General features: G+C 40.8%; 1 protein-coding gene across 7 annotated transcripts in view; it reads right to left on the bottom strand.

The window, feature by feature from the left end:
- Nucleotides 1-141: 141 nt before the first annotated feature.
- LOC125623968 (merlin) overlaps nucleotides 142-22,011 on the bottom strand; it is a 30,723-nt gene continuing 8,853 nt past the window's right edge. For 3 of the 7 annotated variants that reach the window (XM_075120773.1, XM_075120772.1, XM_075120774.1), the window contains 15 exons: nucleotides 21,478-21,603; nucleotides 20,963-21,085; nucleotides 15,677-15,760; nucleotides 14,476-14,544; nucleotides 14,140-14,222; nucleotides 12,843-12,918; nucleotides 12,165-12,302; nucleotides 10,376-10,450; nucleotides 9,250-9,363; nucleotides 8,676-8,798; nucleotides 7,487-7,704; nucleotides 6,436-6,538; nucleotides 5,192-5,319; nucleotides 3,428-3,578; nucleotides 142-2,696 (listed from right to left, as the gene is read on the bottom strand). In XM_075120773.1, the coding sequence (XP_074976874.1) occupies nucleotides 2,448-2,696; nucleotides 3,428-3,578; nucleotides 5,192-5,319; nucleotides 6,436-6,538; nucleotides 7,487-7,704; nucleotides 8,676-8,798; nucleotides 9,250-9,363; nucleotides 10,376-10,450; nucleotides 12,165-12,302; nucleotides 12,843-12,918; nucleotides 14,140-14,222; nucleotides 14,476-14,544; nucleotides 15,677-15,760; nucleotides 20,963-21,085; nucleotides 21,478-21,603 (1,860 nt within the window). In that variant the 3' untranslated portion in view covers nucleotides 142-2,447. Of the gene's footprint in view, nucleotides 2,697-3,427; nucleotides 3,579-5,191; nucleotides 5,320-6,435; nucleotides 6,539-7,486; nucleotides 7,705-8,675; nucleotides 8,799-9,249; nucleotides 9,364-10,375; nucleotides 11,859-12,164; nucleotides 12,303-12,842; nucleotides 12,919-14,139; nucleotides 14,223-14,475; nucleotides 14,545-15,676; nucleotides 15,761-20,962; nucleotides 21,086-21,477; nucleotides 21,604-22,011 lie in introns of those variants that run through there. The other 4 variants (XM_048824165.2, XR_012665341.1, XM_075120775.1 and 1 more) reach the window with 4 other exon arrangements.

Below are 22,011 nucleotides of genomic sequence, written 5' to 3'. Positions count from 1 at the left end.
GTAGAGCCGAAGACTAGTAAAGGAGCACATGGTACACCTACTTGGTCTGTGCTCAGAGCTGAAAAACTTCCAGTATTTCATGCTCTGCCTTTAAAGGTAAATCCAAGCAATATATACATACACCTTTAAAAAGCTGACAGCTAGAAGAAATTGAAACTTTATTCACTATACTTTAGATTCCTAACTTATAGGACTAGATGTTTATGAACATTAACATCTGTTTTTACTCAGTCCTGCATGTTCAACTGACTTTAGCTACAATTTTGTATTGTCTACTTCCATAGAAGTCTGTATGAAGATCTCAGTTAAATACACATTTAATACACAACATCCTCAAGTACAAATTGGTTCTGATAAAGTAGATGCTGGATACCATGTTTACTCTTCATCAGAGATGAGTCCCTCTTTAGCAGATACCATTAGGTTTCTTGTCTCTAGTACTTAAATTTCTGAGACAGTATGTTATAGAGTCTTCTACAGGTGTCAGCAGTGAAGGTATTCCACATCACAAAAATCATACAGAAACAGAAGTCTTGCACTTTCAAATTAAGGTTTCATTCACATCTCCATAAGACATCAAAATAACAGATGTATTAAGACCCACAAAAAAGCCTGTCCAATCCTCAATTAAGAGCTAAACTTTCCCTAATAGAAATACAAGTCAAGTATGCAGACAGTCTTATGTTAGGGATAAGTGAAAAAATGTTCTGTGGACTAACAAATATGCTGAAACAGGCTTCAGAAGTGTCACACCAGCTGCAAAGACTTAAACACAAAGTCCTGTATGCTCTATGTACTTTTTTTTATAGAAGCAGGAATCTTCCAAAACATCACTTCCTCCCAGTGTGTTCCACTGACTGTTTGCTAATCTTCGCTTTAAAGGGTCTTGTATTTCAGTGGTGCTCTGTAGTTTAAAACGCACTTTAAATTTAAAATGCCTTTTCTCCTAAAGTGTTCTCACAAAGCACATATGATGTAACTTGGCTCCTATATTATTTCATGTTTGCTACTGTATGAAAGATGCTTGTCGTTTCCAGTGCTACAGGCATACGCTGCCTGTCTGGAAACTGAGCAGCACCACACTCATGACAGGATGTGTTTTGATGCTGACATCATTGGGTAGCTAAATGTATATAGTGGTTTTGTGTAAGTAACTTTTGTGGCAGGCAAATGGATTACTCTGAAATTCTACCTTTTCACCTCTTGATGAAAGCATTACTGAATTGCCGAAACACTTCAAATGTAGATCACGTCCGAGTCATGCTGCTGAACCTACAGGCAAATCAAAGAGAAGTTATTTCCACCCACCCTAAAGTTCTGTTTTAAGCATATGAGTGGGAACCAGGAATTCCTTAGCTCTAATCCTGGCTTTGATATCAACTCTGGCCTTTAAGAAGTCGCATCAAAATGGCTTGACTTATTTTCCTGCCAGCCCCATGGAAGTTTTCACACTGAAAAACATCACTTTGCAGTTTGGATTTTATTTTTCTTAAAACAATTACCTGTATTATTTGTATTAGGAAGATGCTGCTTCTGTCCAACCACATTGGACTGTGTATCTTATAATTCTTGCCCACAGTCTGCAAGTTAAGGTCATGTGACAGTCTCTAGAGATTCTGAAAAATCTTTAGAATAAATATCTGAAGGAGGTCACAGGCACAGCTCAAGTTTATTGATCATAGAGTAGAAACTCTTGCCCTAACCTCATTCACATACATCAACGTTCCTTTAAACCTCCAGTTAGTTCTCTGGCAACCAGCACAATTAGTAGTGCATAAATAAAGTTACTTGCTGGTAACTGTTAAATAACAGTTACCTGCCCTTAAAACAGTCTCACGTACAGACTGAACTTTTATATCCCCAAATGTATTTACTCACTCACCTACCTGGAAGGAGCCAAGCATACCAGGACACAAGGTCTCCCTCATGGACCTACACAGCACTTGTGTGAAACAGCTGATAGAGAGGCAGTGTTCTATTACCATTGCCATGTAAGAGCTGAATTGTAGGTGGTTTGGTCAATTTCTGTTACTAGTATCTTATTACTTACCCCTTAATGCTGGAAGTTAGGTTTTCACAGCCATAAATACTAGTGCAGAAGGGAGTCATGTTTATGTTTTAAACTGCTGATGCCAGCACTGAGGACACTTTACTTTCAAGCTTGGTCAAACTATAAAGAAAACGCAGCTATTGAATACAAATCCTCTTGTTGTCTAATGGGATTTATCTTCCATTCGTATTCCAGCTTTGTCCACAGGTGGAGTGGAGTCAGATGGTCTCATCTTAGCCCCCATGATGCCCATGTTATAAGCTGCCTTAAATGGCATGAAACTGAAGGACTAGAGTAACTAGCAGTCCTCCACAGTTTGGGATTGAGGGGCACTGGCAGAGCTGGGTGGAAGAAGCTTGCCCAAGCTATTAATTCCTTACTTTCACAAGCAATAAATTCATCCACATTTTGGGAAAATACATATAAATCCCATTACCTTTATAATCTGTTTTCTAGTTCCTGTCCCCACATTGCTGGCAACCAAGGTATTTGTTTGAAAAGTTGACTTTTCCACAGGTACTGTATGTTGATTCTTGTTGGTACATGGGCAGCTGCTTGTGGCATTTAATGGATAAGCTGGGAAGGGCTTTCGAAGATTCATATCTAACAAGTCTCCAGCTCCAAAGGTTTTCATCCATGAGGGAGCCTTTAAAGAACAGAATATGTGAAACAGTGTTCTCACTACATCAGCTCACATTAAGCCAAAGGCATATCAAATACATGGACCGGAAATTATAGGAGCCTTCTCTCACCCAAGCCTCCCTTTTTTGTCTCTCACATGTTAGTCTAAGATAAATTTCTAGGTTTGAAGAAATCTGGAAGGGCTGGGGCCCTGTTACTGTTGCACTGGTCCAGAAAGGGGCTTGAAAGTTTGTTTGCTGAATCACTAGAATCTGGCGTAAAAAGCTGACTTTCACACACACAAAAATATCATCACACCTGAAGAATAAATAGCCACAAAAAGCATGCAGTAGAAAGAGACTGATAACAGTTAAATGTAGCATAGTTGTAATGAGCTTGCAAGAGCTTATTTTGCGCAAAAGCTTTCAGCCTTTATGGGACTCTGCCTGGGAGCTCACAGTCTTTTGACTGTTATATATTTGAGGGGATTCCTCCCATAAAAAGCTTCCAACAGAAAATGCCACTTTCAATGTCTCCAGACCCCCTTTTCACATATTATCAATAGAGATAGTGAATGGTGTGTTTCGTACCAAAATACGAAGCATACGTTTAGCATATGCTTTTAGAAACATTTTAGGGATTCCAATGTTCCTTCGTTTATGGTGTCAACTGAACCTTCTATATTTATTAATGTCTACTGCATAAGTAAGGTTATCTGTTATTCGTATTATAAAACCTATATTTGTGGTTACATACATTTCCTATTGAACGATCCAAGGATCCAAGAACTTCATTCCAGTGAGAGTAGAGCCCAGTTTGTTTTTCCTCTAGTTTCAGCGCATGGATTTCTGACTTCAGCTCTTTCAATCGATCTTCAAATTTTTTGCTCTTTTCCAAGTAATCTAACCTGCAGCCCACACAGGGAGAGAAGAAGCCAAAAAATGAATCTAATTAGCCAGTGGTAGCTCTAACGGAGGGTTTTGTAGTTTTTACATTCATCTATTTTGTAAGGGCAATTAGTAAGAAATGTTCATTCTAAGCTTCTGGGACAAAAACCATCCCCAGTGTAAATCCACTAATCTTACATCAGAGATTAATTTGACACTAAGTTATTCAGTTGACAGTCAATAACTTCATCCAATTTGTATTTTATTTATTCTGATATTTGCTCCACATGACCTGAACCTATGTTTTCCAATTGTCTCATTACAGGGAAAGGCTTTCAGTGACCCTGACTTTTCTTTGGTTGTCATTACATTCATTCTGAATTGCTGACAGCACCTGCAACATTTAGCCCTGCTTGCTGAGGGAGGTTTTCTTTAATCAGGGAGAAGTCAAAACAAAGGGGAATGGTTACAAATGTAAGCTCACGCTATGGGCTTCATGGGAAACCTGTGGACACACATTTACTTCCAGCTGATCACAGCAATACCTGCTCCTCCTCAACTATAAATCCAGCAGTCACACACAGAATCTCCTGTTTGGTGTTATTAAACAGTCGGAGAACCAGCTTTATATGGGAATCTGCAGAATCATAGAGGGTCCCGCAATAGGTATAGATAGGACATCTGTGGTCTCTTGTCTTCTACTTAGATGATAAGCTCTTTGGGGGCAGGGACCATCTTTTTGTTCTGTGATTGGACATTGCCTAGCACAATGGAGTCATGGTCCATGGCTGGGGCTCCTAGGTACGACGGTAATGCAATTAATATGTGTAGTAGCTCCTTGCATTGTCAGCTAATTTACTATCAGAACATTAATGCATTTCAATCAGTCAAATACAGATACTGCTGAAGTTACAGCCCAGATACTCCCATATGGAGCCAAGTGATATACAGGAATCAGGCTAGATGACTAATGGTCTCTTCTGATGATAAACTCTATGAAAGTATAACATACATTATAGTGCATGCAGAGTGAAAAAAATTAAAACATGAGTCTTGCCACTTTATGTCCATTTGCCCAGAATGCAGCTTATAAACCATTTTTAACATTCAAGATAGCCTCAGAACCAACTTGGAACTCTCCAAGGTCTGTGTTGGCAAGCAAGTGTAATATCTAGGAATATTTTGCATAGTCTTTTGATAGATTTTAAAGCCAGTTTTCACAGGAATGTAGGAAAGACCGTAACAGAACAAAGGTTCCCCTAGTCCAGTATACAGTCTACAATGGGGCAAAGGAAAGGAAAGCCCTCTCAATGCACCAGTCAGTTGTTTCCATCCTCCTGCAGACTCATATTGGAGCAGATGGCTTTGCCCCAGACAATGTATTCCTTTAAACCCCAGGGCTCTGTATTCTTCGTGGCTAGATGCCAAGAAAACCTCTTTTCTCCTTCTAAAAAGCTAATGTGTTCTGAGCTGATGCTATTACTTCCGTATAAGGCAGTCACCCATATGTATTTTGGGGAACAATCCTCCACTGGTAGGAGGATACATCAGGAGACCTAATTGGTATTTTCCACTTCTAGTTTCTCACGTTAAGACTCCCTAGTTTATTTACATCTCAGGAGTGTTCCAGTACCTCTCTCTTTCTATCTCAAAGGACAGTCTCTTCAGATCTACATCTTTTAAATCCATCTTTACAGATCCTTTGTCAAAGCTGACATCTCTGGTGTCCGCAGGTGAATGAGGAGGATACCGGGCCACATGCTAAAAGACGCAAGATAATCAAAAAAAGAGTTTGTTCCATTAACAATACAATTAGAAGGTTTTTTTTAATTTCAAGTATATTTCTGGCTTCTACAAGAATCTCAAAAACAGTGTCTCCAAAATTGATGTCTTCCCATTGATTCTAAAGATGGCTGTAAGCATTTGTATCCCTTTCCTCCCTGGCTGGCTGGCCCTAAACAAATCTTTTTGAAATAAAATGTTAGCCTTCAATTAAATACATTACAATGCATACAGACTGCGTGCCAATGAGAGAGAAGCATCATGGCTCGAATGTTTCCCATCTAATTTTAAACTTTGTGGATATCAGAGAGAGTGCAGCATGTGCATAGATCCACTTCCCCATAAGCAGGATGAGTGGCATTTGCTCCTGGCACCTCAGGTCACAGTGGCAAATACTGCTTCTATGCAAGACCACAGCTTTACTTTAAACACAGACCGGGAGGAATAAACTTTCATCTTCTCCTGTTACACTCACAAAAATAATAATTAAAGTACTGAGGAGTCTAGACACTTTTGAAAATTGGACTCGGACACTTTTGAAAATTTTACCCTAAGTTGCTTGCCCTAGTTCACATAGTGACTCAGTGGCAGAGAATGGAATAGAACCTGACCATGCCAATCCTCGGTTTTGACAATTCAGATTCCCCCTTTTGCTATACTGGAGCATACAAAAGAAGTTTGAAGCTGCAGACAAGTTTTTGTCCACAAAGCTCCTTTGCTGATCCCTTCCTAAAGTTCTCTCAATGTCACGCAGTTTCCATATTTCATTTCTGTCAATACGACATCCAGGTATCCTTAAATTGCAAACATCTCTGGGTACTGTGTAGGCTATGTGATTAACAGTGATGGTGACAGACAGATAATTTAAGCAATATCTGTCTAATCTATCATATGTTAAAATTGTGAAGACCAAAGACTGCAAAGTACAAAGACATTATAAATACTTCAGCTTGGTAACAAAGTGTCTTGAGCAAGCTTCATGGAGAATGTGTATTTACTTGTTAGTTACATTGTATCTACATTTAAATGATGATTGGTTATTTGTCCACTCTCCAATAAAGTGCTGCCCATTAGAACCTAAACTGGGTAACTTACAGGATAATTAAGCTTCGTTACATCCAGAAGTTTCTGCTTCGCTTTTCGTTCAGCTTCCCTGGCTTCATGCAGATCCTGTTTTAGATGTTCAGCTTCTTTGGCTCTGTCAGACAAACAAACATACTGTGAATGTTAGGTGGTAGATTTCAAACACATGGCAATACACTGAGTTCATACACCTAGCTTGTTTCTGGAGAGACATCTGTTAGCCTCTGAAATAGTCTCCACAGGTGAAGGCCTAATTGCATGGGAAATTGAAAACTGGACAAAGCACAAGAAGAGGTGACTGCGGAAACAGTCCTGCATTAGCTGGCTGATTTAATAGATCTTTTCTATCTCTAATTCTTATGGGCCCAGTTCTGCACCCATTGTCTTGTAATCTCTGAGCCTTCAACCATTATCTGGCATCAAAGATACCCTCTGGGATGCTGGTTTGAAAAGTAAGTGCTCCTTGTTTTGGGGAAAATGCTGTTTAACACTATGCTAGCATAAGTAAAGTGCCCTCAGCCTACCAAGGTGATAAGTACTCTACAAATACCTATAACAACAAAGAACATGAGACACGCCCTGTATTTTAGGACAGCACTGAGCCCTGGGATTCTATACATGTGTAAACAATAGAATATACATAATCTACAACAGTGTGTATATTAAATGCACTACACTGGCTAAGAACCCCATAATAGAATCCTGCAAACCACTTATGAATTTAAACTCCTCTAATTAGCATGGGTCTAGCATTCACAAGGCTTTAAATTTAAGTTTAGACTCTCCATTAGTAGCCCTCAGTCTTTCGATAATGCTAAGAAGGAGTTGCTGCATAGTCATGGTGAAAACTATAGCTGAAGATGCAATTTTTGCTAAACAATTTTTGGCACTAATTTCAAATACACTGGTACAAGGTGGGAATGAACAAGATGCACAAAGCTGTAAAGTGTTACCTGGGGAGTTCCTCCTTCCACACGTAAATTCTGGGAAGATAATCACACAGTATATCCACAAGTGCCAAGGCTGACAGATGTCAGCCACCAAACCCACAAGCATATCTAACCTTCGATCTGACTCTTTCACCAGTTTTACTGCGATCAGCTCTGTCTCCCGCATCTTCTGCTCCATCAGACGCTTCTCCTCCTTGGTTTTCAGTGCTGTGATCTCCAACCTCTGCCGCTCTTGCTCAGCTTCTGCAGCATTCTGGGCCAGCAGTTTGGCCTCTTCTTCTGCAATCTGAGCTTTCTCAGCCAGCAGCTCTGCTGTTTCCTGGGACCGGAGCTAAAAAGAGACATGATTTATCTTAGCTACTATGATGCAATATTTAGAAAGGAAAAATAGCTACAGTCAGCTTAGAAGCAGGAGGTCTTTCCCCAGCAGATCATAATAATGTTAACCCTTAACATACCAAGGATCATTATATTAGTCCTTTGCCCTCTTTACTGAGGGCCTAGAGCCAAGTAAACGTTTCCAGGATATCTCATCTCCCTCTGCTCCAGTATGCTTGCCTTCCTCTCTCCTTCCACCATATATGACCTCTCCTCCTTCACTCAGCACTGGACTAAGACATCATCCAAAATGGGCAGAGCCTTGGGAACTCTGCCTGCCTCCTTTCAGCTGCCAGTCCCACCTGCTGCTGGCTTCAAACAGGCTTCTCCACAGCTTCCATTCCTCATGCAGCCTGCTTTCCTCTCTCTCTGGTTCCTGGCCCGAACAAGGTGTTGGCAGAAAAATTGGGGAAGTGGGTGGTTCCCAGCAAATGGAGATTGGGGGCAGGCCTGGCTCCCTGCAAGAGTGCAAGCATACCCTGCCTCCCAGAAAGTCTCCCTCCTTTCCTTAACAATAACCCTCAGAGTAAATCTACACTGCAATAAAAGACCTGTGGCATTGCCATGGCTGGTCTGGGTCAGCCGACTCAGGCTCACGGGGCTCAGGCTGCAGAGCTAAAAATTGCAGCATCGACATTCAAACTTGGGCTGGAACCAGAGGTCCAAGACCCCATGAGGACAGAGGGTCTCAGAGCCTGGGCTCCAGCCCGAGCCCGAACAGCTACACTGCTATTTTTAGCCCTGCAGCCTGAATCCTGTGAGCCAGAATCAATTGACCCGGGCTCGGAGACTCGGTCCCATAGGTTTTTTTATTGCAGTATAGACATTTCCTCAGTGTCCTAGCTAACGCCACAGGAAAAGGAGCTTATAAATCTTGATGTCACCCAAGGCCAGATGACATTCACAGACGACTGTAACGCTCACCAGTGCCTCGTTGGCTTGCCGGGCTTCATCTTCCATCTGGAAGAGGCGCCTTTCCAGCTCTTCTTTGGCTCGCTCGGCTTCTTCTCTGAGTTGCTTCTCCCTGGCCAGCCTTTGAGTCTCCATCTGGAAAGATAATGAGTGATGCTCACAGACTGGGACTGCCGAGCAAACTGGGTAAATATTTCTAGAGAACTGAAAGCTGTCCAGCTGCTGCATGGCTATCTGCCACTGTCAAGGCATCTTGCAAAGTGCCAGGGCAGCTCATCCGCATTGAATCCAACAGCTGGTGAGTCTGGTTATTGAAAAGTGCTGTCCATATGGAGCACGTGTGTCATGTCTCCCTTTGTACTGCACCTTGTCATGAGCATCCCTCTACCACAGATACCACCCATACACAACACACATCTCCTCAGACATTCCACACCTCCCATAGCTGCTCATATTCAGTCCCTCCACAGGCATCAGCACAGACACACCCACCTCTGCTTATGGTATGAACAAGTAGGGTGAGGAAGCATGTTTGTGTGATGAATGGAATAGATACTTTCAGCAACAAGAAGCAGAAGGAACCTACTTTTTGTCTAGCCTTTTCCTCCCTGGCCTGAGCTTTCATTTGCTGGATCTCGATGGAGTCAACGTTCCTCCTTCTCATGAACAGGTCGTGGTTTCCAATGCACAGCTGTAAAACCTGCAGAAAGCAAAGCAATTGCAACACAAGTAAGTTGCAGTGAGCTGGGGGAAGAGCACGGCACAGGAATGCAAACACATCTTCTACTTGGGGGCTAACTTCAGAATCATCAGGAGCTAGCAATTCCTCCAGGTTGTAGGTTTCTAGCCTAGCAAGTCAAGGTAAGGCACATCTTTAGTCAGCAAATATATGATTTGGACAGGTTGAGAGCAGGCTGAAAGTCTCTCTCCTTATTCAGTCACCGTCTCTGGCACCAATTTCTCCTCCAGTTCTGCTGGTGTAAGAGAGGTAAATGGAACTCGTCTGGGGTGAAGGCATATGAAAGAGAAAAGCAGTAGTGGCATGGCAGGTCATCTGCAGAAGACCCAGCACAAGTGCATAATAAGACTGCAGGTTGGGAACGGATATGGTTTAGCTAGGGAGAGGACTGAGCCAGTGTCTTCCCCCATCAATCCCATAGGGATATTTCAATGAAAGATAATGCCAACCCAGTCAGCAGTATCGTATGCTGCTTCCCTTTCCTTGAGGAAAGTTGGGACAGCAACAGACTGAGAATCCACACAAGCACCGCTCCTGAGGAAGCAAAGGAGGCATCATGCCTTCCCACAATGCCCTAGCCTTAGGTCTGCAGGATTTCCCTGTGGCTCTTTGGTCTTTTACACAGTTGGTGAGTCTCCTCCCATACCCATTCTTAAAAAAAAAAAAAAAGTGCAAACTCACCCACAAACAGAATAATTTAGAGGAAATAGCAAGTGTTTAGACAAAGTTTTCTGGTCCCTGGGTGGTTCTCTCATGTAGGGCACAATATGGTACGCCAGTTTCTCTCATTAATTTTTACCAAATCACTGCAACACTAATTTTTATTATGGCTTCAGGCCTCTTAAGTACCAATACTCATGACACACGACCACAGCGGCTATTCTGAGAATAAGATTTCTCACTCTGATATCAATCAATGCAACTGGGATTGTTACTACATTCAGATTTTTTAAAAGAGCAGCAGCCCACTTACCAGTTTGTTCACTTTGAGCTGAGAAGAAAAGAATTTGAAAACTTCTGCTTTTTTATCAAGAGGTTTAATAGTTAGCTGGGGAAAAAAAATAAAGGGAAGCAGACAAGTCTGGATCAATAAAAAGCTGAAAGTATTGAATACTATTTCTACAGCAGACAATAACGAACCCACACCTACAGGAAAGTATTATCCCCAGCATAGAGGGGAAACTGAGACAAGACATTAATGATTACTCGAGACCTCAGAGAGAATCAGAGCCAGAGTTGGGATTTGACAACAAGAGAGTTCTTAGTTTCCAGTCCTGCAATCAGATTGCTAAGGGATTTTAGAAGCTGAAGCTGCCAGCAATGGGGCCAGTTAGTGCCAGCTGTGACAGTGGCTTTGTGACCAACTGGATTGAGGCCACCAAAGTCAATGGTCATCATTACTAATTACTACATGAAGTTATTACTAATCTCTAGAAGTTGTCATTTTAACAAATTTAATACTCCAAGCCTGCCCTTGTGAAGTATCCAGCACCACTGTGGTTATAAAACAAACAAAAAGGAAATACATAGCAAAAAGCCTAAAGGATAAAAAACTCCTGGACATCAGGACCCATTCATGGAATTTTTGCTTCTCCATATTCAGAGTCCATCTCCCAAATTGTTTTCTGAGGAGTAAGTGAAAAAGAGCTATATTGCAAGAGGGCCAGCACAGAGTGTTTCACTTCCTATGTTCCATTCAACAGTACGATAAAAGCAGCTCCCTTCTTTTAGATCCTAGCTTTTGCTGCGACTCATGAATTAGCACTCTATTACGATTCACTCATTTGCATTTTGTTGTATAATCTCAGTGCCTATCATCTGATTTTAGATACGGTTTCACTCAGATTATAAATAACTTGTTATAGCTCATTTCACTGTGTGGGTAACAGTCATTCAAACATCTTGCCCAAAGCAAGGCTGTGTTTGAATAGCAGAAGATAATGAATGTTTTAATACATGTACACCCCTGACTTTGGATTTCCACTAGAGCAGAATTTGGACCCCAATTTGAAAGGGCTCATTGAAAAGAAAGGAACAGACTGTGTTCTGCTTTTATTGTTAATTCCTGGGGATTCCAGTGCTGATGTTTTCTCCTGATCAGTCTTCCAGTTAGCAATATTTCAGGTCTCTCTCACACCTTCCCCTCCACACTCTCCCTTCTTTGTATGGAGGATGATCTGTAATCTCTTTAAATTCAACTGAACTCTTATAAAATGTGCTGGGTTTATAGCTCTGGAGACAGAAGTCTTCTACTTATCCACAGAACAGGCAGAGTGCAGGTAGAAAATGCATAAGCCTCCCTACATTCCCTCTCTTGCCATAGTGCCTCCATCCTGACCTGGAGGGACCAGCTCTGTAAATGAAGATAAAGTTCAGTCTTCATGGACCATTCAATCCTTGGCTTCTCCACGGAGGCAACTGGAGCCAATCATGGTGGCTTTTGTAGGCCTTATCTTCTGGAAAATGAACACAAACCACCACACTTTTTTCACAGGTCAAAGAGCCATCAGACTGCAATGATGTGCTCAGTTTTCAGGCAGGGCTGAGCACCTATAGCTCCCCTTGAAACCAATGGGTGCTACAGGTACTCGGCACCTCTGGGGGGGAAATTCAGGCCCATAATTCTGAGTTTTGTTACAAATCCCCCATCCTCAGATTTTTTTTCAGCTGTTCAGATAGACAGACTGCTTCCAATCTATTACAAGAATCCCTGTGTGTGCACGCACGACCGCAAAAAGAGTAATAGGTTAGATCCAGCCTACCTCTTTCTCACTATAGGAAATGTTTCTGATACCACTCCATTCAAAAGACTTATTTGGAGAGAACCTGTTATTTATGTTGTAGACATGAATACCTTTAGCATCAACTCCAAGTAGGAGATCTGTGTCACTCTTATTTTGCTGCAAAGGAATACAATAAATTACGACCAACATCATTTTGGGTGGCATGTACAACCACACTCCAGCAACTTGTTTATTCTAAGCAATGTATTTGTATATTTTAGAGGCTAGTGTCTCCACCATATACGGGGTTTATTAGTCTACTGCCACCTCTAGCTAACAGGCGTGGTCCTTTAGCTTAGCCAGTAGAAGCCCATAGTTTTAGATCCAGAGATCCCAGGCTCAGTCACCATAGGTGACCTCACTAGGGGGTCATCACATGCAGATATCAAAGACCTTTTACAGACATTACATAATTAAGCCTAATAGTTCTATTCACAGGAACTTATTGTATTTATTTTGCAGACTAGTAAGCTGAGAGAGAGTAGTGTGTCCATGACCACATGGCCAGTCAGTGGCAGAGGTGGAAATAGAACCTATGAATCCTAGTGCTAACTCCCCTGCTTCAAGTATCAGGAAACACTGGCACTAACTGGGCTGAAGATTTAGAATCAGTTAATCTATGGCAACTAAAAATACAGCTTAATAGGATACACTTACAGCAATAGGAAAGTAATTGACACCATACATCTCCAAGTCCTGAGCAATTTTCAAATAGTTCATCTTTGCTTCATCCCTAGAAAGCACAGGAGTGATTACACCTGGAAATTCAAGTAAATTCCAACCATTTTCCTCTCCTCTAATTTTACATTACTATTTTGAAGAGAGCAATCCTAAACAGGTGACTTGATCTTTTGCTCCTTTGTCATTTGGTTTACTTGCGCTTAAGTTTTGCTGTACAGCTTTTAAGATCTGCACTGTTAAATTCATGATCTATTGCTGACAGCTTAACCAGTGCAGTCTACTCCAGATGACCAGAGTAAAGCTTTACCAACCCTGTTTGAGTCACATATAGTATAACCTTTACCCATTACTGGTAACTGGCTCTGATCTCATCTCTGCGTGTCAGTTTTGCCTCTTTCAGATGTTCACAGATGCCACTGGCTAGAGACCTGTGTCATGGAAGACAATGTTAGAGTAGGAGTTTTCCCCTCAGGAAGTGGTTCACTGAGAAGTATTGCTGTAAGAGGCTCCATACAATATTATGCACTAAAGTCCAAGAGATACACCGAAGCGGTCCTTTGACTAACAGAGAACTTCTTCAGCCACTGATCAACATAATTGCCAATCCCCTTTCAAGGCAGGCAAAATAATAAATATTGAGGAGAGAATGTTAATGTGCATCCAGGGCAGCTAAATAAAGAAAAAATGAATTCAGACAACTTGGGCTAGATCAACTCCACATGCCTAAAACTCTTACTGAGTTTTATTTTATTGCCAGACATGTTGAGTACATCACTGTTAGTTGTATAAGCCCTGGAACATGAACATGGAACAGCACCAAGACAAACCCCATGATTCTTGCACAGGTGATGCCCCCCCTTTCCATCTTGGTTCCTAGCTAAATAGACTCGTGCCTCTATAATCCTAGCAATTTCTCTCATTTCCTTAAGTAGGTATGAGATATATGAGGTTCATTCTCTGTAGCTTAACATGGGGCCTGGTATGGTGTGCCTCTGAAACAGGGCCTCAACCCCTCCATTGGCTTCAATGCAAGTTGAAGGCACTAAGTCTATCTCAATTGCTCAGCACCTGGTATGAGCAGGATCTTAGGACCAAAATATTGTATTTTTCCATTCAGCAATAAACGTTCCTATTAGGAATACAGTGTTGATAAACCAACATAAATGGGGTCAGATACCCATCCGATGACTTATAACTAAAACTCCACTGAAGTCAAGTGGGTTGCACTGATGTAACAGATATGTCTATGATCTCCCAAGAGATGTTACAGTACCTGGCAATACCCCTGTGCTCTGCATACCAAGCCGATATCTTTTCTTCCCACATATCTGCTGTCATCTGATATTGCCGGAGGACCTACAGAACAGGGAAGGATTTGGTTTTCTTTTGAACATATGAAGACATGTGCTGCCAATGGCGTTTACCTCCTGCAGCTCCCAAACAACACAGTGTATAAGGGTCAACAAAATTCACAGCTGGGACTTGTTACCAAGTTCAGAGAAAACACACACACACAGTGTGAATTCCTGAGGTTACAGCCAGCCCCACGAAAACATTTGATTCTTCATGCAGCTAAAAATATTCATGTTCAGGCATGGGAAATACTTACTCTTTTGGGTAACAGCTCTTCTTGGGCAAGAAAGCCTGGCTCATGAAAATTCGGGTCATAGTCACCATACTGTCACAGGAGAAGAAAACACACTTGGTTAAATACCTGCAGAATGCTGGAGAATTTGGTAGCTGGACAACTTTTGTCTAGAATGACTGCCTCAAGGGGGAAATACAGTCCAAGTAAATGGGCTTTGTACAGGGATCCCTTAGATGGGTTTGGGGTATGGAATTTGTCGTTAGTCCATGGCCAGGGCATGTGGCTTCAACAAGCCACTGTTCTAGCCAATGGACTGAAATACTAGGCACAGCCCCTTGCAGAAGTTCCAGTCTGTGAATCCATGTAACTACAGATCCAGTGACTCCTTCCCTGTCCCACCCTCCCACATCCTTCTTCACCTCAGCTGATTCAGACACAACAAGGAGCCCACTTCAGCTGCATTCTGGAGATGTGGTGGCTTTGCCGGCTCAGCTATTCCTCCTGTACAAATACCCACACATGGCTACTGCAGTCAGCAGTGCAGAGGGCTTTGTGCTGACCTTCTGCCATGGGGCAATTTTGACCCCTGTGAGGATATGGTGGCCTCTGATACTTAAAGATGCTGAATGTCCTCAGTTCCCATTGATTTCAGTAGGAACTGAGGGCACCAGCCACCTGCAGGATCCATGGACATCTTTTAAAGAGCCAGGAATAATTTTACATTTTAATATAAGCTTATACCAAAGTCCTATATACAGATTTTCAGGATCAAGATATTCACATGCTCGCACTCTACCTCTTAGTGCAATACGACAATCCAGAGAACAGGATCTAATTTTAGTCCTCTTCCTTGTTAAAAACAATGTAAAATAGCAAACAAGCCTCTCTCTCCCTAATTGCAAGTAATTATATACAATATAACTCTTCTCTTTCTGCAATACCTCCATGTCCCCAGTTGACCTACTTTCTTCACAGCAAAGTTTAAGAGTATTGTATGCAGAAAAGGAGTACTTGTGGCACCTTAGAGACTAACCAATTTATTTGAGCATAAGCTTTTGTGAGCTACAGCTCACTTCATCAGAAAAGTACTCCTTTTCTTTTTGCGAATACAGACTAACACGGCTGCTACTCTGAAACCTGTCAGTATTGTATGTGTTAGTTAAACCTATATAATCATGTTTGATAGAAATTAAATAAAAAGAAAATGCACTTGTGTACTAACCTTAGCCTGCACAGCATAAGAAGCCAATAAAACTGTAGCCTCTGGAGAGCAGTAGATTTCTTCATCCAATATCTGTTTCTTAACCTAAAGATGGAAAAACAGTACCAAGTTATGAAAGACAATCCAAAATCAGGACTTAAACTAAGTTTGAAGTGAATCAAACCAGCCCACCACAGCCTGGCACCAGAAATTAACAGTTATGAGATAACAACAGCAACAACAAACAAAAATACACTGTAGAAACACAGGATATTCAAAGTTAAGGTTAAATGTACAGGAAACCAAGACCTTTGAAAATCTGGAAGTCACAGTTAAAGTAGTTTGGCTATCCCCACAGAGATACCAGTCGTCAGCTATCTACCCTGTCTTGCAGATGCTGTATTGAAAAAGTGTACTATAGAACATGAATTTTATCATTTGTTTCATGCACACATACCCAATACTAAGTGAAATAATTGCTCACCATGCTAACTTGCACACTTTTCATCGACCTGCTCTAATCTTATGATCCAGGGATATGAAGCTTTTATAGAGAAACACACTAGCTTGGGGTCTAAAGACATGTGACTAGTTGGATGACACACGAATCATAGGTGGTGAGCACTCTCCGAAGATCAGGACCTTAATGAAGAGTGAGGAATGATTGCCTTCCATATGCTATTTGTCTATTCAGGAATTTGGCAGATTTGTGTGCACATATTGTATATGACCATAGAGAAGGTCAGAAAGATGCTCAACCACTGTATGAGTAAGATGAAAGTATCCTACTTTTTTAGATCAATGCTAAAATGAAGGCACTTGTTTTGGATGGATAAAGTACCATATAGTAGCACATGTTGCTTATTTTCTCAGCACTTCATTACTGGCACAGAGTTAAGGTCGTTTGGCTACTTTAACTGCAAATTTCCATGCTGCCAAGGGTTTGGGTTTCTTGTGAGTTTCATCTTAACTCTGGCCTGGTTTTCTTAAATTTGAATTTTCTCTTAACTCAAATGTTATTGAAAGGTAATGCGCATTCAAACCACTAATATACGCCTCTAGCCTTCATTTCACTTTAACCCAGTTTTTTTCTGTGTGAAAATAAAAACGGGTCTACCTTACAGTAGATAAAAGGTGCTTTACAAGAGCAAAATATCATCAGAGATCATCTGAGAATTACTGAAATACAACATTTTCCTGGAAAACAAGTGTTCAACTAGAGATCAAGGGCCCAATTCTTATATATACAAAGCCTACTTTATACCACTCCAGCAGCACCAACAGGCCTTCATTGCCAGGCCCCTCTATGCTGCCAGAGTGGTATAAAGCTCCCTGAATGTAAATGAAAATTATGTCTTAGAAGTAAGTGTTAAAACTGAAGAAACATTTTAACAGCAGTAAGAAAACCCAATGAAAATATAATACTCAGTTTGCTTGACATCACAAATTCTTAAAATTTTAAAATGGCAAGAGCAGGTTTTTTTCCCATAAGTGCGAGAAAAATGTAAGGGAGAAGCTTTCATTACTGTGAATCTGGAATCATCAGGTTTACTCATTATGCCACATTCATATATGCAGAATGAATCACGACTCTCTCTCTCTCACCCATCTATCTGGCACTCAAGCATATATATCCAGGGGAGAAGCGATAACACATCTTGCTTTTACCATTAAAAAAAGTGAGCCAGCTCCTCAGCTACCATAAATCAGCATAACAACTTAATTGTCTTCAGAAGAGCTACCTCGATTTGCACCAGCTGGGAATCTGGCTCACTATATCTAAAAAAGGCTCTAGCAGGTAGCTTAGGCCAAAAGTTTAAATTTTGTTTTAAAAGAGGCTTACAAAATGTAAAGTTAATAGAAATGTTCTCAAATGTAAAAAAATAAAATAAAAAATGCTCAATTAATACAGTTCTGCAGTGCCTGAAGCTCAAACATTGCAACATTGGACTAGTGAAGGAGAACCACAATGTAAAACTGACTAGTAAAATAGTGAAACTAACAAGTGTTTTAGTTGACCAGGCAGAGCCAAGTGCAGAAAGTTCAGGAGGAAAAAACAGCATAAATGGTAAAAAGTTAAAATATCTAACATTTTTTCCATTTTAATAATCTAAGCTGATATTAGTAACACAAGTACTAACTTGAGGGGTTTTGTTTGTTTTAAATCTGATTTTACCCAATAATTTAAAGGAGAAATGCAGCATAATATTCACAAATAGCCCTCTCAAATGCAAATGAGTTTAACCTAGAAACAAGTCTTGAGGAATTTATAGCCTTAAACACTTCCAAAATGGAAGGAAGGAATGACCTGAGTAACTCGGTTATCTTTATGAATATCCATTGGGATAGCAGATTCTGTGAACTGAAATGAATCCTCAAGGAAGGATTTTTATTATAAAAATTTATTCCTTTGGTGAGCACAATCTGTGAATGTGTGTTATAGTGCAGGGGGAAACTCATTTCTAAGATGCTAAAATGGAAAGAATGAAAAGGTTTTTCTTCAAAATTGCAGCTTTCATGTTCCATGTTACAAATCACATCTTTCACAATTGAAAATGACCTTGGACAAATTCTATATACGTCTTTGGGATTTTGAAATTAAAGAATTACAAACATGAATTGTTATACTTCTTTAGACAGCAGATTGTTCATTAGAGATCAACTGAGAAAGTTATGAAGAGTTTTAGTCATGTAGTTTTATTCACACATATGGCAAAATGCTATTATGCCACATTAATATTTAGACATTTCAGTAGTCTATAAAGCTGAAATCTGTAGGCATGCGGATGTCTGTACATGTTTTTCCTATTAGTATCCAGGTGCAATCTGGTTCTTATGGCCAGGAAACTCTGCAAGTTCAAATTTGTTTTTTGCCATGTCTTTCTACTTTGGAATGAGAAGAATTACACTAATTGCATATCTGAAAGTCAAAGCTAGTCAAGGCAGGTTCAAGGGGAAAAAAAAACAAAAGCAAAATGAGGATTAAAAGAAAGGCAAAGAGGAGAGTTTTTGTCCTGTCATCTCTTTCCTAAATGACTCAAGAAACCAGCTGTCAAATGGTTAAAAGAATCCAAGTGGAAGAACAGTTCCTTAGAACAATGGCATTTGTCCAACTACTTGATGAATTAATACCTGCCAGGAAACAAGTATATCTGCTGTGCTTCTATATTTAATATCATACAGCATATAGACAATCATATTCTATGCCTCCAACCTCCTTTGCACAGACATTCAAGTTCCAAAAACAAGCAGAACTGCCATGGTCCTGCTACAAAGAGGAACCCATCTGTTGAGAGGCAGATGGAGCAGTAGATAGAGCAGTGCCCTACAGTGGCTCTGTACACAATAGCAGAAACGTGGGGCTGGGGCAGGCCAAGGAACGGGCAGTGGTTCTATGAATAATTGGCCAAAACCTCCATGCATGGTGCATAAGAAGGGCTATTATAGCAGCTGTGGTGTGACAACATGGTTTCTCTATTCCAGGTTGGGGAAGGTTTTGAGCTCACTCATCTCTATGTAGGTCCCCAAGCAAAGCCTGTTAACTTAGCATGAGACACAAGAATTTGGCCCATAGTGCACAGCATCCACAGGATTACCAGAACCTTAGAAGTCTCCAAGACAAGCATAATGGAAATGACCAACCCTAGCAATTCAATCAGAAAGGCAGCTCTGCAGAGCTACGAGCTCTAATGTACAAGTAGAATTTATTTTAGTTTTTTAGCACCATCCATCCAGAGATCTCACAGCGTTTAACAAATACTAATTAAGCCTCACAGCACCACTGAGAGGGAGACAAGTATTACAATCTCAATTTTTAAGAGGGGAAACTGGGGCACAGACCAGCTAAGCAACTTGCCCAAGATCATTTAGGGTGTCAGGAGGAGAAAAGAACACCAGAGTCCTGACTTAAGAATTCTGCTCTTACAACTACTGCACTGTGCTTCTGAAAACAAACAGCTCCCCTCTTAACAGTTATTGAAGTGCTGGAAATTATTCCATTCTCTCCTGGCAAAACCACAATTTTACTTCCTAATGCAATCAACCCCATTGCAGGGTGTCACCATGAGTAGGGTCAATTATACTTCTGTGAGCAGTGGGATTCCATTAAATTCCCAGGGATGGGAAACACAACTCCAGTTGGCTGGCAGAAGTTAGGAGCATGCAAGGTGCCAGAGGACTTCTGAGTATCCCTGAATTGCTATCCAGAGAAACAAATATAGTATATTGGTGCTGTTGTACAGTAAACAGGGTATATGGTTTGCTTGATTTGAAGAGTTAAACCAGTCCCAAGCTTGGCTTATCTGTAATAAATTTGCAAGAGATTTAGGTCAAAAGTATGCTGAGCCCATTGATTTGTTTATATAAATTACCTGTTTATCCCAATAAAATTTAAGAGTTTGCCAGACAGCCTGTATTTCCATGTCCAATTTTGTGCGTTTTACATGTGATTGAACATTAAATCCATAAGGGATTCCTGGAATCTTATGCTGCTGTCCCAACAGATTTTCAAAACATATATTCAGGGCAGACTTTCTAGGTATGAAAACTGACAGATACAATCAGAAGAATGAAGTTGCATTCTCAGCCCAAGGGTAGAAATCCAGGAAGCTGAGCAAAAGAGAGAGAAACAGGCAGCAGCAGGGACTACAGACACTGATTTGCTAAGCTGGTCTGATCTTGCCTTCAAACAATTGAGAACCCCAGAGCTCAGAAGATTTACAGACCAAAGAACTGGAGGGTCTTAAAAATTTTATGGAGCTGTTCATATTTCCTGGTTTTGCTGTGTTTCTTCCTTCTCAGCCCAGCCAAGTAAAAAGCTTCTCCAAATCTCCCTGGCTCTGCTTGAAGGTTTTACACACACACACACTCTCTCTCTCACCCTTGCTGAGGAAAAAATAGGTAATTAATAATGATGAATGAACCTTGAAATACTCAGAGGTTATGTTCACATGGGATTAACACCCAAAACACTGACTGCTTGATTCACATTCTGGACTGTAAGTCCCAGCAGCTGTAAATCCACCTGTAATAGGGACACAGCAACACAAGCCACCAGGAGACCCAAAGCTGGTGTAGCCCAAACAATGGGTAAGTCCAGTCTAATAAGGTGAGTGAGCCCACTGACCAGGAGAGGAGACTATTATTATTGATTCCAACTAGGATATCCCACAGAAACACAGCAGCTTGCCTGCTATGGGCAGCATCACACTGAGGACTAAACTACAGACACAAACAAAGAGAAGACAAATCATGAAAAGGGATGGGATGAACAGAGCAAAAGTTAACAGTTAAAAACTGCCTCCTGACCTGCAAGAAGAATAGGTGCTGGGTAATTTCCTGTAATAGCTCCTCTTCCACTTTCTCTGGATAAAATTTAGCCAAAAACCGAAAGCTAACAGGGTCTTCTTTGGGGATTTCTTGATCCAAAACCTATTTTAAAATAAGCATTAGTAGAAGCAGCAGTGAAAATGGTGCAGATATGCCTCAGAACACAATTCCAGACATCAGTTAGAAAGCAGCAAGCATTTGAACCAAAGCAACCCTTTCAGATTTGAGCACGAAGGACATTGCTGACTCTAAATTTAACACTATGCATTATGGGCCTTATGCAGCAATCATCTGGTGAAATCCTAAGGCTTATTTTATGTAGCAGATCAGACTAGACTATCACTATGGTCCCTTCTTAAAAATCTAGAAATCACAGGTCATCACTAAACATATGAGCCTTTACCTCTTGAGCTGAAGTAGTAGCTCCTGTAGGAGTAACCTAACTGAAAGGAGGTTGACAGTTGCTGTTTTTACAGGCTAATTGTTTTCAATACCTTTTTATCCATCTTTAACCAGGTGTACATTCCTTTTATTGTGTATTGCAAGCCAAAGAACCAAGTTTCTCTTAGTCCTAATGCTCGGCACACCAAGTCGAACAAGTCCTTTCCCTTCCACTTCATCTAGAATGAGAATGAAGAAAAAAAAAAAAAGACAATGGATTTTTCAAATGTTATCTTAATGAGGTGCTCTCAGGCTGGTTTTCTAAAGCATAGGGGATTAACCAGGTCATGGTTTGCTTTCTTCCTGAGAACTGCATTTATCTCATCTTTTGCTTTTCAAATAAATGTGTCACTGTTGCCTAGTGGTCAGAGGAAAGGCTCAGAAGCAAGGCCCAAGAGCCAAGTCTTCTTGATGTCTCTTCTAAACTCTGCCAGATTCACAGTGAAGCTTTTGAGTACGTCACTCTCTATCCTGCATTTTACTTACATATAAAATGGAGATGATGCTACATTGCAAACTTTTATTAATAATTTGTAAAGTATATTTAATAATTCATGCAAATTGGAGAGATTGGGGCAGGTGTGTTG

The sequence above is a fragment of the Caretta caretta genome, chromosome 17 (assembly GCF_965140235.1).
Source record: "Caretta caretta isolate rCarCar2 chromosome 17, rCarCar1.hap1, whole genome shotgun sequence".
NCBI lineage: Eukaryota > Metazoa > Chordata > Testudines > Cheloniidae > Caretta > Caretta caretta.
Note: the sequence above shows the minus strand (reverse complement) of the source record. Positions and strands in the feature narration are given on the sequence as shown.